General features: G+C 39.2%; 2 protein-coding genes across 4 annotated transcripts; one reads left to right on the forward strand and one right to left on the reverse strand.

Moving 5' to 3' along the window:
- Window positions 1-2,193: 2,193 nt before the first annotated feature.
- Window positions 2,194-7,543, forward strand: LOC307250525 (uncharacterized protein; the record flags this gene model as incomplete). Its single annotated transcript, XM_080027643.1, has 8 exons — window positions 2,194-2,236; window positions 2,341-2,477; window positions 2,985-3,157; window positions 4,558-4,647; window positions 6,094-6,259; window positions 6,347-6,496; window positions 6,613-7,374; window positions 7,496-7,543. The coding sequence occupies 8 exons, from the start codon at window positions 2,194-2,196 to the stop codon at window positions 7,541-7,543; spliced, it is 1,569 nt and encodes a 522-aa protein (XP_079883769.1).
- Window positions 7,544-11,106: 3,563 nt separating this feature from the next.
- cib2 (calcium and integrin binding family member 2) lies at window positions 11,107-18,882 on the reverse strand (the record flags this gene model as incomplete). Of its 3 annotated transcripts, none has more annotated exons than XM_080027922.1 (6): window positions 11,107-11,128; window positions 11,543-11,738; window positions 11,833-11,980; window positions 13,073-13,184; window positions 17,271-17,305; window positions 18,832-18,882. In XM_080027922.1, 6 exons carry the CDS (start codon window positions 18,880-18,882, stop codon window positions 11,107-11,109), a joined length of 564 nt encoding a protein of 187 aa, XP_079884048.1. The 3 variants fall into 3 exon arrangements, with proteins under 3 accessions (XP_079884048.1, XP_079884047.1, XP_079884049.1); XM_080027921.1 differs by having other exon boundaries at window positions 13,046-13,184; XM_080027923.1 differs by lacking the exons at window positions 13,073-13,184; window positions 17,271-17,305.
- Between the last annotated feature and the right edge of the window lie 380 nt (window positions 18,883-19,262).

Here is a 19,262-nt window from a genome sequence, read left to right on the forward strand (position 1 = left end):
TAATTTGACAAAAAAAACTATTTGTATGGTGCAAATTGCAATTAATCAAATTACCAGAAACAGTGTCCTTGTTACTTGTAATTTCTCCAATTTATAAGGAATTTTCATGCTTTCGTATTAGTATTAGTATTATTATTATTTCGCATTTTTTGGGAGATACAAAATCTTTACACACCAAACAGCAAATTATTCTTTTAGAGCTCTCACTCCGTATAGAATATGAAACCCTAATCTGCAAAGTACATACACAACTACAAATAAGTGCAGTAAAGATCAATTTACAATATTTGGCCTTGGATTTTGACTTGGAACGTTTTACATCGTTCGTTCCACAGCCTCTTTTCTCTGCCCACGTTTCCAGGCAAATATTCAAAGAAAAACTAAACAAAAAGAAAGTACATCTAAATAAAAAAGTAGGGAAATACTGATATTCAATATATGTTCCATAACCATATTATTACAATATACAGTACTTGAGAAAATTGTATTAGTTATACTTTTTCCATTCTCTGTAAGAACTGTTTATCAATCTAGCCGATAGCTGTTTTATCACCAATAATCTACGATAGTGTCATAAATTAAACTATATATTAGGCCTATTCCCAGTGTGATTCGTACAGTAAAGTTGAGGACGTCAAAGCTGTCGGAATATTTCCTCAAGCTCATTCTGGAGTTGGGAATATAGATGAGCTGTTTGAACTGCTTGTGTTTGATAGCTATAGACCCGAACATGCTATAACATGATGCAGGTGTGTCTTACATGGCTGGTCTGGAAATTGTATTATTTGTTCCCACTTAAAAAAAGGATATTGGAGCTTTTTTCTAAATAAGAAAGAAAGAATAAAAATAGTAAAAACCCCAAAACAACCTGTGATAATGGTGTCTCTTGTGTTTTGTATCAAGTTTGGTCAGCTTGATCTCTGGCTTACTTTTGGAAGATATAGGTTGGGTTCTATAAGGTTAAAAGGACAGTGGAAGCAAAAGAGATGCGAAGTTGTTGTGATGACATTTTACAGACATCAACTGACTTGTGACCTTTTTAAAGATCAACATCCCCCTCACATACTGTAGATATGTCGCCAGCAGACAGCAAAAAATCAATCTCAACGTGCCTTTTGTCTGGTAATTGTCTGATAACTCTGCTCTCTTTAACATACTACCTCACAGTGGCTATATAGATCAAATAAGCGTGATATACTGTAAAATGTTACACACACAACACACAAGTGATAACAGTTGATACCAAACCTCTACACACCCCCAGAGGAGCACAAAATGACTCACAAAAGACATGTTGAAATTCTATAGGCCATGGTACTGTAGCAATACTTAGTCATACATGGAACATAAGAGTGCAGTCATTCGGTCAAGGGTGATAATAAGCCTTTAATTTTAATTATATGAACATTCAAAACCACACTGATCACACTTTCAGAGACGGGTTTAGATCAGCTGCAAATAGGTAGAAATAGCAGTTTGTTTTCTGAGATGTTCATACGTTAACATTTGGGAAAAGCAGACTCATCCTATGACACAATTGTTTCTGGTTTGTGTCTCTTCCCCCAATGGGATTACTTCTGCTGTGCTCACCACTGATCAGAAACAAAAGTTGGGGTGATTGATGATTGTGTCAGCCATGGTGGGGGAATGAGCAACTTATTGTTATGACAACATTGAAAACAGGTCTGGGAAATAACTTGTTAGACCTTTGTTTATGCCCTCTTGAAATCTCTGCAATCTTCCCAAGTGTTTCCATATTTTCACACATTTGGTGAAAGAATCAGCTATGACCTGAATTCATCACGGAGCCAGGTCAGAAAACACAAGAGGATCAGCTGCATGACGCAACTTATTCTCCCATTACTACAGTAAATCAGACTGTGGGTAAAACATCTTCCCTTGCAAAACCAACGCACTTGTGCACGCACAAAACCACAGCTTACTTTCCGTCTCTCTTCAGGAAGCGCTTGCTTTGTTCAGCACCTCTCTTAGGCGTCTCTGTCATGCAAATGAGCTGTATGAACTGTGCCGTGCCGTTGCCTCGGTGCTGCTGCTTTCCAAGCCTGTGGAAAAAAGTGTGTAATAGTAAATGTCATCTGTCTATATCTCCTGTAAAGGGTCACATACTGCCTCAGAAGCGTTTCGGCTGGAGGTAAAAGACTGTTTAGAGAGAGAGAGATAATGTTTGCTGAAATGACACCAGGTTCAAAACACACATTGGCAATCACAAGGAAAGGTATGTACTCCATCCTATAACTGAAAAAATAAGTAACCTTATAATGAAAGCAACTGAGCTTTAAATTAAACTGAGAAAACTCCATTTCTGTTCTTTTCTTCTAGGGATTGAAAGGAATTGCTGCGTACTTTACAGACAACAGAAACCCAGACCTGAGAAGTCCTTCTCAGGGTCAAGGACAAAGGATCAGAGACACACTAAATCCCCGTGCTTCAGGACGTGTCTGACGTTTTGCTTCAAGGTAAGGCAGCGCTGTTACTAGATCGCCACCCTGCTCACCAGGACTGGCCCTTTTACTGCTATAATGGCTAACCTATTAACCACATTATCATGCATGCAAAGTAGCAGTTTGCCTAATGCCAGCCTGACATTAAAGCAGGAGGTCAATGTAAATACAAAGTCTTGTTTGATGACGAGCATGAGAATGGACTTTGGACACTGGGGATTCTAAATGGTTAATGTGAACCATCGGAAATAAAAAATAATATTTAAGGCAATTTAACAGTAAATAAATAGTGCACAGTATAGTATGTTCATAGTTAAAATTTCACACGTGAGTGACCCGGTCTTTCCTGTAGGACCAGTATTACACTACGATGATGAGAACATTGAGCCGCTTTCAGTCCTCTGGTTGACACCTCATGGAAAATAAGCAAATCACTATTGAAATATAAAGCCTGGCTTCATACGCTGGCTGAACCCTGAATGCTGGTTGTCTTCATTCGTCTGTCTGTGTGGGTTTGAATAGGACCGGGCGAGGATGGAGCAAAGGGAAGCGCCGACAGTGGATTCTCATCATACCGAGGGGACTGAAGGGAGACTCAGGGAACTGACTTCAAAGTGGTTCATAGAGACTCAAGTGCCACACATCGTACACAATGGCTTCTTCCCCACTTGGTTCCTGGGCTTTATCCTGAGGAAGTGAGTATATCCAGTGAGAAAGAAACGTCTCACTGTATGGACAGTCTTAAGTGGACTATGGAGGAAAAATTATTTCTATTTCAAAGGGTTGAGAATGAAATGAAATGGTAAATATTAGATTCATTTGTGACATCAGAGACATCCAATTCCCTGAAGTGCCCCTTTTTTATATAGAAACGTGTTAATATACTGTAGATCAGGGGTTTTCAAAGTGTGAGAGAGTGAGCCCCCCCTCAGAGAACAAATTTCAGCGGAGCCCCCCCCCCCCCAAATTTTTTTTTTTCCAAATCCCTGTGTGTTTTGAAAGATCTTTTAATTATTTTACAAATTTAAACATATTTTTGAAACATTCTAAACATTTTTGTGCGTTTTTAAACAAATTTTTAAATATATTTTAACATCTTAATCCAGTGTTTTAATCCTGCTTCCTTTAAGCATGGATAGTAGTGACTGAGTGTGCAGCGGAGTGAGAAAGATAGGCAGACAGACTTTCCCAAATTATTGACTAGTTAAATGTCATTCACACACCCAGTGTTTTTTAAATGTCCTGCTGGAGGAAAATAGTAGCCAGTGGAGAACCAGACCCTCCTAGGGGGGTCCGGGGGTATGCCCCCCCGTGAGATTTTTGTTCACCTTTTTAAAGTGAAATGCATGAATCTGGTGCACTTTGAGAGGAAAATTAAGAGGCTAAATATGAGGAATTTTGTGTGAACAAATAATTTGGAGACACTGGGTCTGATGAATTAGAAGCTATTGAAGAAAGACTCATGGATTTTCCATAAAAATATTAATTTAAAATAAAAAAATGTATGCAGGGTCCTTTGGGTTGGGCTTGCTCTTTTTCTTTAACGAGACCTATTTATCTGTAATATAATGAATGCATTTAAATGCAGTGAGAGGAACGAAGCAGAAGAACTCTTGTCCAGCTATGCCGTGATCTTAATATAAAAAACACAAACTCAAAATTATTATTTATTTTCACATATTCATCCGCGCCCCCTGCTGTAGATGAACAATATGATGTTTACTATATTGATTTTTTTTAAACATATGAACGTACATGCTTAACGACTGAGGATCTTTTATTTTAAGGGAGAATTAATTAAAGAAAAAGTCAATATTTTAGTAATGCAGACGTTTTAAAATATTCCATTGAAGGATTTGACATTCAACTAACTTTTTTCTGATGGACAGTGTCCTAATGGCAACACAGTGGCTCTCACTTACTGCCTGGAAGACATAAACACCCATATTAGAGCCCACAAGGCACAAGCTTGTCAGAACCTGCTTATTGCTCAATGACATGTAACCAAATGGATTTTCCTTTGACACCATGTCATTTCCAAGGTGAATTACTTGATCAGCCTTAACTCCATTCTCCACTTGTTGTTTATCTGCAGGGATGCTGAAGAAATACTGAGAGAAAAAGAGCGGGGCTGTTTCCTGATCCGTCTCAGCGATAAGGCTATCGGATACATACTGTCTTACAAGTGAGTATTAATTATGTTTTAGCAGCAGTCTGTTGCATTGCCTTGCAAAAGTATTCATACCCCTTGACATTTTCGACATTTAGTCACGTTATAACCACACGGCTACATTTATTTTATTGGGATTTTATGTGATAGACCAACACACAGTGACGCATAATTGTGAAGTGGAATGAAAATGAAATGTGGTTTTATATTTTTTTATAAATAAAAAACTGAAAAGTGTGGCGTGCAAAAGTATTCAGCCCCCTGAATCAATGCTTTGTAGAACCACCTTTCGCTGCAATTACAGCTGCAAATCTATTTGGGTATGTCTCTACCAGCTTTGCCCATCTACAGACTGACATTTTTGCCCTTTTTTTTTTAAAATAGCTTGAGCTTCAGATTTAGCATCAGATTGGATGGAGAGCGTCTGTGAACAGCAATTTTCAAGCCTTAACGCAAAGTGCAATGTGTGGTGGAAAACTAACACCCTACACACACCATCCCCACTGTGAAACATGGTGGTGGCAGCATCATGCGTTGGGGGTTCTTTTCTTCAGCAGGTACAGGGAAGCTGGTCAGAGTTGATGGGAAGATGCAAAAGACTTGAGACTGGGTGGAGGTTCACCTTCCAGAAGGTTAAATACCGTAAACATACAGCCAGATCTACTATGGAATGGTTCAAATCAAAGCATAGTCATGTGTTCGAATGGCCCAGTCAAAGTCCAGACCTCAATACAATTGAGAATATCTGAAAAGACTTTAAAATTGCTGTTGCCAGACGCTCTCCATCCAATCTGATGCTGAATCTGAAGCTTGAGCTATTTTGCAAAGAAGAATGGGCAAAAATATCAGTCTCTAGATGGGCAAAGCTGGCGGAGACATACCCCAATAGACTTGCAGCTGTTATTGCAGCGATAGCGTATTGACTCAGGGGGGCTGAATACTTATGCACGCCACACTTTTCAGTTTTTTTATTTCTAAAAAAAAATTAAAACCATATTTCATTTTCATTCCACTTCACAATGATGCACCACTTTGTGTTGGTCTATCACATGAAATCCCAGTAAAATAAATGTACGTGTGTGGTTTTAATGTGACAAAATTTGGAAAATTCCAAGGGGTATGAATACTTTTGCAAGGCACTGTATTTGGAAATGATAGCCTCACTATAACAACTCAGCTCTATAGCTCCGAAAGTCAGGAAAATGATGTTTCACTTGTTAGTTCACCACAGATTTACACACCGTACTGCTGTCAGCTCTTTTTAACCAAAGATTTTATTTCAATTGTTTTAACTAAATTGTTATCACTTTTCAGCCGATGCATGTTGTTTTGTGTTCTTTAAATGTACTACAGTTTCTTATTTTTAGAATCACACTAGGACACTCCAGTAATAACATATGGGCCAGCAGGATGGGTGTCATGCAATGTCTTCAACAAAATGTATTTTTGCTCCTGTTGCAGAGGCAGGGACCGGTGCCGACATTTTGTGATCAACCAAGACGAATGGGGCCAGTTTTTAGTCAGTGGAGACACCGAAGGGCACAACACTGTCCCTGATCTAATCGAATACTACAAGACAAGTCCCATTCAGCCCTTCGGAGAGTACCTGACGTATCCGTGTTTTGATGTGAGACAAAACTCCTGAGGCACGTTTCTTTAAGTATTTTTGATTAAGAAGTAGAACCAAGGTCTAACTGGTGTTTTGTTCCTGCAGGCGCTGAATGAAGAGCTGTACGATGTCATCCAGGTTAAAGAAAAGCCCGTGGTCACTATCAGAGAGGAGAAGAACGTGCGAAAACAACAGATTAACTCAGCCTCAGAGCAGCCACCTACACGCCCACCGAAAAGCAACAGGATGCCAGAGGTGAGTGCAGCCCATATGATTTACAAGGGAGGTTATTCTAACTCTAGTAATTGTGACTGTAGCAGTATATCTCAAAGCTGACTTAAAATAACCTGCTTTGTTTTCTAAAAATATAGGAAGTGCCTCCTTTGCCTCGGAGGAGCAGGCACCTTGACAGCGGCCTCCAGAATGACCAGGACAGGGTTTTGTATGCTGATCTCAGGAAGCAGCAGCAATTACCCAGGGAGATACCAAGATTCCAACACAACGTCGGTCAGGACAATTTACCCGGGGACAACCCGGGGAATAGAGCTGAGAGATCCGCCCTCTCCCAAGGCCTCAACATAAGTCGGTGTAGTAGTAGTACGCTGATGGGACCGGACTCTGTTTACTCTGAGCTCAACCTGCTGGACACCAAGAGCAGGTCTCTACCACTACTGGACAACAACAGCTCAGACGGAGAGCTGGAGCCATCTAATTACAGGCTGAGCGCACTCCCACACACGCCACCCAGACTTTCCCCCAGACCCGTCAGACAAGCCAATTGTTACAGCCCGCCCACAGAAGCAACATACTACTCGTGCAGCAGGCCAGGCGGTAGACAGAGCCCAGAGTACGCGAGTGACAGTGCAATCTATCACCTAGCTGGCAGGCCCCTCAGCCCACACACCACCACCACATCATTGTCTGAGATGAGATTATTGCCCCTAGAGCCGCCCACTGATGATTCACTGTACGCTGAGGTCCCCCATGAAGCCCTTATTGGCCACGGCGTCACTCACTTCAATACATACCAGCGAGGCCACCAGAACACAAGCCAAACTCAACCCGACAGCAACACATACGAGCCTCTGGAGGAACTCAGACCCAAACAGAACCACTCATCCTCAGGGTTAAAGGTCAGTAATGTATAGTCAAAATTCTTTAATTTTTAGGATCATCATAAATATCGATTCGCAAAATGTTATTTAATGTCTTATTTTATTAATGAGAAACTCTTTTTTTGTTTACCTCCTGCAGAATGATAAATGGAAATGGCTGTTCCCTGATGCCAAGCGGAAGTGGTGAAGTAGTTGTCTTTACCAGCTACTGAAAAAAAAAATCACTAATTTTACTCACTACAGGGGTCCTGTGTAATATCCAATCCTTTTCTTATGTTCAGCATGTTCTTACATGTGCTGTGCTTTTCCAATAAACCCTTCTGTATTTTTACTTTTTAATGTATTTATCAAAAATAAAATGAAAAACATGATGACTTTACATTTTAATTTCCACATTCAAGCTAATGTGTTGAATAAAACACACATTTTACAAATCATAGTATGTTATATTATTATAACATTACTCTAATTATTTTCTGTTTGATATTGTTTGTTAATTTACTCAATTAAAAGATGTGGAGATGGGTGAGTAAGACAGTACATAGTAAAGAGTGTAATCTTTACCTTCCAAAGAACCTCAGTTCATTTGCTTTCAGTGCTACGTGTACTGGGACCATACAAAGGAAACTATTGTATAAATTCAATTTCAGACACAAAATGGTGTGATGTATTAACTGAACTGAAAAGAAAACAGACTAGAGGCTGCTTACATCAATGTTGCACTTAATTCCCCGGAATCTTTATTTGCATACATATTTCAAACGTATAGGACAGCTAAGGGGAAAGTTGGTCAAAGTGTTGAAATGTCATTTATTATCTTCCATCATCTGCTTCTCTTTTACTAATTGTAGTTGTAGCAGCAATCAGCAGTCATAAACCAACAGTACAACTTGCACTTCAAAGGCCTTCCTGTATGCTTGGATGTCTGTTTAAGCAAAGGGCACAGCTGCAGCACAATTTTATGTAAAACTTGCTTGGCAGATATAGGGAAATAAGGTGTTTCCCCTGCAAGTGATGGAATGCAAACCAGGGTATTTTGGGGTTTTTCTCTTAAAAAAATACTAGTAAATGAAAAATATTCATTAATTTATTCACAACTTAGGTGGGAGTCATTACAAATATGAAGGAAATGTGTGTCACTCTTTAACACAAGTCCCTAACATAATATAAGTGTATTTTTGACTCAATAAGTGCTACATACACAAAAGATAAAGAACACACAAATCATATATTAATTTAATCATCATAACAACAGCACGTTTTATGTGCTTATCTCAAGAGATTACAAACGCAATGTAGATTTAGAAAGATTTTCTTTTCCATCATTTGTAACACTTTAATTTATTTACTGTTTATAAAATGCTTACAAAAGATACATTTTGGTAATTTATAAACAGTATATAACCCCTAATTAATGTTTTATTAATGTAATCCGCAACAATAAGGAATTATCCATGACCGCTGTATAAACGATATAAAGATACTATGTAGTGTGTCATAGTGTGTTGTAAACTGTTCATAAATTGGTATAATTGTAACATACAGTTTATTTTTTGTTACTACTTATAAATGCTTAATAGAGTAAGGTTAAAAAATATGACCATCTTGTTTATAAAAAATAAAATAAAAACCCTGTATCAATTTTAAGTAAAAATAATAGGAGACATTCGGCACACAGCAGCAACAGCTTCCACAATAATGGCTTTATCTGCCATTGAGCAGCTTGTTATACCACCATCTTAAATCAGATCCTATTAAAACAGACAAGGTCCCGTGGAGCGAAATCAATGAGGTGCTCACCCCAGTTGGCAGCCCTCAACCCCCAAGAAACAATTGCTTACAGTAATGGCTGCTTTACAGGCCCAGTATCACATTGCAACAGAAGCTTCTGTGCTGGAATCATAATTAACAGATGTTCTCTGTGAGACCAGTAATTAATGAAGCCACACAATCAGTGCTGAATATTTGATAGTGCCCTTATAAAGGGAACTGGAGATAATTGAGTGAAGAAGGAACTGGCTGCTCTGATGACTGCTCAATGTTTTAACCAACTTCGTCATCCTCCTTTTTCAGGACTAAACATTACACACAATATCAACCTTTCTTCAATTTGGTGTTCCACAGCTGACAGTGTCTGTGAGAATGATCACACTGTCCACCAACGTAGCTATATTTTGCACACTCATATTTTTTGTCTGCGGTCACACAAGACCCAGACTGGACAGTGGACCATTTCAGTTTCAGTTCAAACTGGTTGTAATGTTGACCCCAGTAGCAGGAAGGACACTTAAACTGTTCCCTCACAACACACTTTATGTCATTTAATGAGTCTGCAGAAAAGTGTCCTAATTTCAACTTTGTAACTGCTCTGCATTCTTCAGACTCATCACCAAATAACCAGCTCATACTGTACTTACTTCGCAGCCATTGCACTTGGCAGCGGAGAAGTAAAGCTGACTCGGATGTGACTCTTAAATGATGCATAGCCTGAATTTCTTGGTGACTGATACTAAAAACCTTCTGCGTGTACGGCTTCCCAAAGTCCACGTGCACTGCATGACTCACCAGTACCACCTGAGCTGAAAACGTGAACTGAAAAAACAAAAACAACAACAGTGCAATGGACTCCATTATCCACCTCATAGAGATCTGTAGGCCTACCCTTAAAACCCAGTAAACCAGGACCCGTTAATCATCTACCGTCATGAACCGTTGCCATTTCCACCGGCTCTCCCGGTGAGATTAACTGTGTGTGCAGGATGTAATCATGCTTCTGAGTGCTGAGGCAGCTCACTCTTAATGAACACATCCTGCTTAACAAGTTATTACAGCTCATAGGATGGGGCCGTGCAAAGCCACAGTCCCCTTCAGATCTTTACGGTGCACAACCCCCTGATCATCATGGGTGAATGGGTGAGGATGAACTGGTAATATGGACAGTATATTACTGAACTCATTAAAAGATGCAGGTCAGGCCTGTCAGCTGAAACGAGTCGTTTTTTTGGCATTCAAAGTAAATCACTGAAAACACAGAAGAAAAAAAAAACTTTATTCAAAGTAAGACAAATACCTGAAGTCACAACAATACTGTAACATATATTATATCCAAAAGATGGCTGTATGCAATATGTCATGATAATGGCTGAGGCAGAAGATCAAAGCTACCAAAATGAGTTCAGATGACAGAGCCCTTCATTTAACTGGAGAACAGTAAGATATGATTGTCATCGTGGTCCAGTTTCACAAGCAAAAACAACACAACCTTAAAGCGATATACTGCATGTACAAATATTGCATAGCTCATATAAAATATCTGTATGCCCTTGACGCCAATGCTGTGCTTTCAAGCACTTCAAGCTTTGTCCTTGGCCTTACAAATACTAAATATCTGGTGCACTATCGTAGGAAGACTTCATTTGGGGCATCTCGTGCAATACAGGTAGATAATCAATTAATGCATTGTTTGAATGTGCTCCAAAAGCATTTCGGACATGTTTAGTTTTTTTAACCTTGAAATGTGGAAAGAATAGTCTTTTCTCTCAAGGTGAGACTAATCCAGGTCGAGCCCTTTTATAGATGGTAAGAAAAAAAAAAATTTCACCTAAAGTAAAGAAAGTCAGGGGTCCTGGGAATTCAGCTTCCTCTTTGCTTTTCTAGTGCTTTGCACTATGCTGTGGCCCAGACAGGGTGCAGGTAGAGTCCTGAGGTCCACCACACTGCCGACCATGGAACACATTCCATGGAGCACTCTCATATTCGTATATGGAAGGTACTGGAGGGCAAAAAGAGACAATAATCATTGAAACAGTACAAGTGGCTTTGCATGTCTTATTGTATGTGGGAGTATAAACAGACTGCAATCAGGAATAGATGTGTTAATCATTCCAGTGACAGGCAGTGGTGAGACGGTTTGCATATCAATGAATGGGCCCAGTGGTGGCTCGGGATTAAAGTGTTGTTGTATGGCTGACAGTTAAATCATGAAAATGATGACTAGCCATTTGGGTAATGAAAACTGTTGGTAACCAGGGACTGCCATGCACACAGCACTGCAGCATGAGGGGTAACACATCTGTTTTCTGGTTTTAAAAGTTTCATATAGAATGGGTTGTACACAATGAATTAGCAAATGGATTGAACATCATAATAAAAAATGATTTATCATACATGAGGCAAATTGAATTACCTTAAAAAGTCAGGAGCCCTAGTTATCATATTTTCAAAGTCGGCAAAGGAGAGTTTATTGTCTCCGTCCAAATCGGCCTCTTCAATGGCTTTCTGACACACCAGTTCCACCTCTTCAGGCGTCAGCTCCTCTTTTGTCAGTCTATTCAGAGTCTTCTCTAGGTCTTCTTTGCACAGGTAATTATCCACGTTAAAATCTGTGGGCAACAGGGATTTAATGGCAAATAATCAGATATTTTTAATTTGGGGAGGGGGGGATTAGAGAAGAGTATATTAAAAAAAAATTGCTACCGTATATTTTGAAAGCATATATGGCTTTGAGTTCTCTAGGAGCCATTTCGCTGAGGACTGAGAACATGTCCACAAATTCATTGAAGCTGAGATTCCCCATCCCATCCTCTGAGAAGGACTCTACTATCCTGTTGCGGAACGGGTTTTCCTGCAGTTGGACATTTACATACATGCATCAATGCAAATGCTGGAAAACATCGATTCAGTCAAATCTAAGATTCGCTGCAGTATACGTACAGTATATCACGTGGTTTGGATGAGAAAAGCAAACATTTTAAAAATACCTCCAGGTGTCGTGACTTTTTGTTTTTACATGCTTTATTTTTGTTGTTTTTCTGTTTGACATAATGCTGCAGAGGTACAGTATAAACTGGTACAAATACATTAAAAACAAAAATATATATTTCCAAAAAAGGCTGAATCCCCTTGTGGATGGTATGGTGAAGTCAATACTTCCCCCTCTGTTTCTTAACCTTGCGTTGCTACTAGAGATTTAACATCCTAGGTAATAAGCTGATTTGACAAAACTTGACTAACTCTGACTAAATCAATGCCATGTTTAACTGCATATCCTAAGACGTGTCGCAATTCGCAGCCGCAATCAGTCAAGTCGACCCAACACAGCTCATTAAAACTAAGTAGGGAATGTATTTATGAAGCTTTAGAAGACTTTGTATTGTCTTGTTGACCTCATTCATGGTCCCTTCCGTATTCTCCATCTTCTTCCTGCCATCCTTACAGGCCCTGTATTCATGTGTCAGTTTAACAGACAAGAGCCAATTATGCCCTTAGGAAGGACACATTATCAGATTCTCCATAATTGTGTGGGATTTGTGCCTGTTACATGTTAAGGGAGGGGAAGTAAATGTGGCTGCGATGTTATGCAACATGCTGCATCTCAAACTCCTGGATGTTTTGTCCAAATGCCCACTGCTTAAAAATAGGGAGAGGGAATGCATCCGTCAGGGCAGAGGCTGAGTGTTTCATGGCCCATTCACTTTCCCTATGCCCCTAAGATTAGGGATGATGGTGGTTAGAAATCGATTATGTCCTCCAAAGAGGGGAGTGTGTATTGATTAGGTGTCTGCCCACATGTTTTAGAGTGTTTCTCAGAGCCAAATTCAAAATAAGAAAATATAATAAAAAACAATGTAAGGATAAAAAGAGGCAAGAGTTCACAAGTTACGGCACATTTACATCATATTTGAGGTACTGTATATAAGGATTGTTTTTTTTTTACGTTTAACTCCGGCATGGTGACTATTAAGGCAAGAGGCACTTTACAGTCTGGATCTGTGGTGTAGTCCATTGGTACAAGATGTGGGGCCAGCTCATGGTATCTGCCGTGCAACCTAGAATAAAAAAAATCAAATTGAACAATTGTATTTGTTTTAGACCTTTCTTGCCTCTAGCTGGTTTCTGTTTAGAAGTTTACAATATATTAACTTTGACTATTCTGGCTCCAGATAAACTTAAAGACATACGTATGTAGCGGATGTAAAAAATTATTAATTAATTAATAACACAGATACAGTGTGTGTCGTGCTGTGAAAACTTTTTAGTTCATGTTATTAATGAGATTCATGTCAACAAACTGCAAGTTAAGTCTATGATGGACAAGGGAGGTACTGTTGGGGCTGTATTCTTAGACCTGAGAAAAGCTTTTGACACAATCATAAGGTACTCATTTCCAAACTCTCCTCATTCAATTTCTCCAATAACGCCCTCAAGTGGTCCGAGTCATATTTAAAGAACATAACTCAGTGTGTGAATGTCAACAATCAAAAATCTTCTGCGCTGGATACACCAACTGGTGTCCCACAAGGGTCAATACTAGGTCCACTTCTATTCAGTCTTTACATAAATGACTTGCCCTCTGTGTGCTCTGATGTAGAGGTTCAGCTTTATGCTGATGACGCTGTGATTTTTACACATGGCAGCAATAAACTTCAGGCTGCAGCAACACTCACCAATGCATTGAACCACATCTCAACTTGGCTAATTCAATCATGCCTTCAACTAAATACATCCAAAACAGTATGCATGTTTTTTTCCAAAAAGCCATGTAGCACTCCAGACCCAGCCATAATGCTGTCAGGAGTAAAACTAGAAGTTGTCTCTGAGTTCAAATACCTAGGCCTCCTAATCGACTCTCAACTGTCCTTCAAATCTCATGTAAAAAAAGTTAGTCACAGGGTTAAGTTTAACTTATCAAATTTTCGCTTCATTAGAAATTCAATGACAACTGATGCAGCCAAGATTTATATGCATGCTATGATAATGTCTCATTTCACATACTGTTTGACCAGCTTTGCACAAGCCAATAAGACAACACTCAAACCACTTGAAACACTGTATAAACAAACCCTTTAAGTCTTGGGCCGGAAGTCAAACATCTACCACCATTGTCTTATTTTAAGAAAGTATAAACTTCTGAGCTGGGACAACCTAAAAAAGTATGCAAATGTTTGCCTTATTTTTTAAATTTTGCACAACAAAGCCCCCCCACCTCTTCAACAGTGTATCACTGGCTCGTCCCGGGGAGACTGTGTAGTACCCTTTAGAAAAAGTGCTTAGCCACTCAGCATTCTCAGTTACAGCGTCACAGGAGTGGAACTCACTACCAGCTCATATGAAAATATGGCTTATTAGTAATCAATTGTGTACACACTAGGACTGCATTAAGATTCTCCTGCCGACTTCTTAGTAACTGTTTTGTCCTGCTTGCTTGTCTCTTGTGTGCTCCTGTCCTGTGTTGTTCATGTGAGTGTCTAAATGTATATGTTTGGGCTGCATGTTTGTGCTTTATGCTGCTGTATATGTTTGTGCTGCATGTTTGTGCGTTATGCTGCTGTAAATGTGTTTTTATTGTAGGTGTCTGTCCTGCTCAATCTACTGTTTTGTGCACTTTCCTATAATGTTTAATGTACGCTGTGTGTTATTGTCTGCTTATTTTATTGTTTGTTTGCCATTGTCTGTCAATTCGTTCTTACTATGTGTTACTGTATTTTCTAAGTTGACTATGTTGTTTTGTAATCTTTGTTTATACATGCATTTTATTTCTATAATTTTAGGTTGCCTTTTACATATCTGGCAGGGGACAACAGATGAAAACTAGCCTTTTAGGCTAACTCTGGCTCATTTACATTTTGAATGTTGATTAGTGTGCAATGTCCTTGAAATAAACCAAAAAAAAATGCTATATGAATGATACACATGTGACATTGGAGCTTATCTACAGCCCCCTTTTGATCTATCCTTTGACTATCCTGTCACGGCATATACCTCCGCTGTCGAGGCGGAGCCATTTATTAGCACAGAGACCGGTCTTAGAGGACAGACTCACTCCAATTAAATTAAATAAACCTGTCAAAATTATGGAGCTTCATTGGAATATTGCTGATGGATAGATAGATAGATAGATAGATAGATAGATAGATAGATAGATAGATAGATAGATAGATAGATAGATAGATAGATAGATAGATAGATAGATAGATAGATAGATAGATAGATAGATAGATAGATAGATAGATAGATAGATAGATAGATAGATGGATGGATGGATGGATGGATGGATGGATGGATGGATGGATGGATGGATGGATGGATGGATGGATGGATGGATGGATGGATGGATGGATGGATGGATGGATGGATGGATGGATGGATGGATGGATGGATGGATGGATGGATGGATGGATGGATGGATGGATGGATGGATGGATGGATGGATGGATGGATGGATGGATGGATGGATAGATAGATAGATAGATAGATAGATAGATAGATAGATAGATAGATAGATAGATAGATAGATAGATAGATAGATAGATAGATAGATTTCAAAGCAATGACATTACAACCAACAGTGGTAACCAGTTTCTAGGCAGCTTGGGACAGAAACAAGGAAGGTCATAATGGGTAGAAGTCAATTACGCCCTCTGTTGATTATCAATTTTGACTCAAGTCCGCTTACGGCCTTGGCGCCAAAGTAAATTCAATATATTTCTGAGGAGGAGCAAATACATGCACACCGGTTTTCAATGCGGGATGGCAAATAAAAATTAAATGTATGATCAAAAAACCATGCTGTGTATTAAAGTGTCAAGTTGTAATACTTAATTAGTTTTTGATGGTTTGTGGAAAAAAAAAATCAGTTTTACCACAATGCATGTACAAGTCAAGGTCAAATAAGACCCTACATTTCTGGATGTCTGGAATCACACTACCTTCATCCTAATTTTGCACTTTTTTTGAGTATCAACATTTCATTTTTTTAAGTAGCTATTTATCTTCCAACATCGAATGTAAAACCGCTGACAAAAGCTACAGTCAATTCCATTAAAAAGAGAAGCAGGCAGTGTGTTTAATTCATGCTTGTCATCAAGAGAGTAAGTGGCAGGAAGACAGGAATGATGCTCCGTGACGAGTAAGGAGACCTTCGCACACCCAGAGTAGATTGATATTCGTTTCATTTTATCAAGTGTCGAGGTTGCACATGCCGAAAGAGGTAGAAACGTGACACTGAAAACAACACCACATTCAAAAGGTCAACTCCACTTTCAATGGTTTAGGTAACGGATGATGCTGCTACTACAGGACAGAACCTTACAGACCTTCATTTACTTTAAAATTACCTTAACCCTAACCCTGCATTCCTTCCTTTTGCTTTGCATTTTTAGCCTTATGTGCTTCACTGTGTATTATTTGACACTTCATCAAGTATTAACCTAAACAGACACTGATAAAAGCATTCATGTTAAGGCTGTCTGTTGGAAATCGTTATGATATTGTTTCAACATTTACACGTTACAGTTATAACCCGTAACTTTGTTACCAACCATCACACGTGCAGGGATTATGATCAAATAATCTGGTACTGGGGCGCTCCCGTGGTGTAATGGATTTAGCGTGTACCATATAGGCTCAGACCTTGTTGCAGCGGACCTGGGTTTCGAATCCGACCCGTGGCTTGCATATCATCCCCTTCTTTCACCCCATTTCCCCAAAAAATCTGGTAATGACTAATTATATTGTGCCTATATGCTGTATAAAATGCCTTATTTGATCCATACAGCAGCACCAGGGGGAATGAGTCGGGCACACATAACACATTTTTCATTACCTTATGAAGTCTAAATTGATCATCTTGTGGTCATTTTTGTACAATGCCTTAAAGATAAAGTTATAGTTTGGGCGTAATATACAGTGCTACATGCCATGCATGCCTACAATCAGTCTTCTTAAAGCACATGTTCACTGCAGTGCTTAGAACAAGGAGGGAACTCAGGGAAATGGCATACAGTCTAGGTAGATTTTGATAACATTATTATGTGTAAGATCTTCTGAATAGAGCAAGGCGTTCACAGCTGATCTACAGCACATATGTGAGCAATGCATCAGGATCAGTAGTTTACACTTAATAAAACGCTTACCTCAAAATTTCTTTGCGGGTGAAAAACGTACAGTCCTGAGAAGAGACAAACAAAACAGCATTTCAAAACAGATATATGATAAATACTTAAGTTTGATGAACGGCTGTGGTGCATGACTAATTGTTTGAGGTAAGCATCTCTGATCAAGGTCCTAAAAACGCTCTCTGTCTCATCAGTGTGTCATATAAAATAACATTACGGTTCCACTGAAGTCATGCACTGTCAACTCTTGTTGAGGTGTCTGGTGTCTCTTAATCGACGGTGTGTGTGTGTGTGTGTGTGTGTGTGTGTGTGTGTGTGTGTGTGTGTGTGAGAGTGTTGTCACCTGCCACTTGCAATGAGAACTGTGAGGCAGGGGAACATGATCTGCTGTTTTCTGACATGAGTGTGTTGGCACACACATTATCCAACAGCCCTACCGAAGGCACCTCAATTTACGCCTTGTATTCACTCTGGCTGAGCTGAGTGTAAGCATTGCAAAACAATTTGTTTAACAATAAGAATAGCTTTCCTGGGAACCCTCTTCACTATTTTCATCGATTCAAAACAGTAGTATATGTAAATCAATATCTGAATAGCCTCTAAAGCCTATAGTTAACATGGTGTGGGTGACCAAAAAAAACTCAAGCTGAGTAATTTATTATGTCTCAAAAATGTAATGATAGGCTACATTTAAAGAAGGATGTAAAAGAGGGGAAATAATTACTAAGGCAAACAGAAAATATTAATTTTCTAACAATACATTTTAAAGAAATACAGGGGAAACCAGAGAGGCTCTTGAGAAATAAACAGTCTCCAGAGAGTAGAGTTTCACAGCCTCACAGCAGCTTGGCATCAATTATTAAATCCAAACCTTTACCACATGATAAACCTGCGCTTCTTCACCGGAAAACCCGGATTATTGTTACAGCTAACTGTAATAATGTTAGAACTCCTCAGATGGTGGCACAATTAACATGAGATCCTGCAGTTTTCAATTAAATCAAAACCTGCTACTATAGCTCTAACCTATCAATATTACATAAATATTTAAACATGTGCAGTCATAACTCATCAGTGACAGACTTTAAGAGGAAGTTGATTATTGGCAAATATTAATTGAAAGGGACCAGTAGGCCTACCAACTTGCATTAGATGAGATCAATGATCAATATTGAAATTAGTTTTTCTCTTTATCTTAAAATATGTTCAGTATTTTGGTTTTAGCCTACAAGACACGTGGGGGGTGAGTCAATATCATGAAAGAAATCAATGGTAATGTAGATAATAGCCACACAATAGGCGTGATTTAAAAAAGTATTTGAAAAAGAATGCATTAAAAATGCTTTAAGAGCATATTTCATAGGCTATAGCCTACTCCACTGGCCTTTATCTGAATGTAAACGTAAGGATCTACTGTAGGCTATATCAACATTTGCATACGGAGACAATCGGAATGGATTACAGGTTGTTTGATTGATTTGTGCTGTATCGGTTAATGTGATTTTTGCTGGAGTTGGAAAAACAGTCGGCAATGTCCTCCAACATGCTGCAGGTAAACACACGGTGCATGCAAGCTTACCTGGTAGGCATCAAGTTGCTCGTCGGTAAATATTGTCTGCTTATTACCCATCTTATTTCAAATCATTTGTTGCTCGCACACATCATTCACAACACTGAACGTCCGACGCATTTTCTCAATGGAAGGCATTTAGGGTGGTCCGCGGAGACAAAGTCCCCGCTATGGAAGGGTGGACGACGTTACTAACTCCTTAGAAAAGGTTGTTGTTTTCCTGACAGGAGATGTCCGCCATGACTGCGAAGCGTAGAGGATGCATCAAAAAAATTACAAAATGAAAAGTAAATTAGACCAATGTCTGGCTGGAGACAGTGGAGGTTGTCTGCGGTATCCAAGAACTGCAAACTGATCTGCTTCTCTTTGAGCGCCCAGCTGCTAATAGCCACCGGAGTCAATAGCCTACAAACCAATAGGACATCAGGTAGGCAAAATAA

This window comes from Ammodytes marinus (genome assembly GCF_949987685.1).
Source record: "Ammodytes marinus genome assembly, chromosome: 5".
NCBI lineage: Eukaryota > Metazoa > Chordata > Actinopteri > Uranoscopiformes > Ammodytidae > Ammodytes > Ammodytes marinus.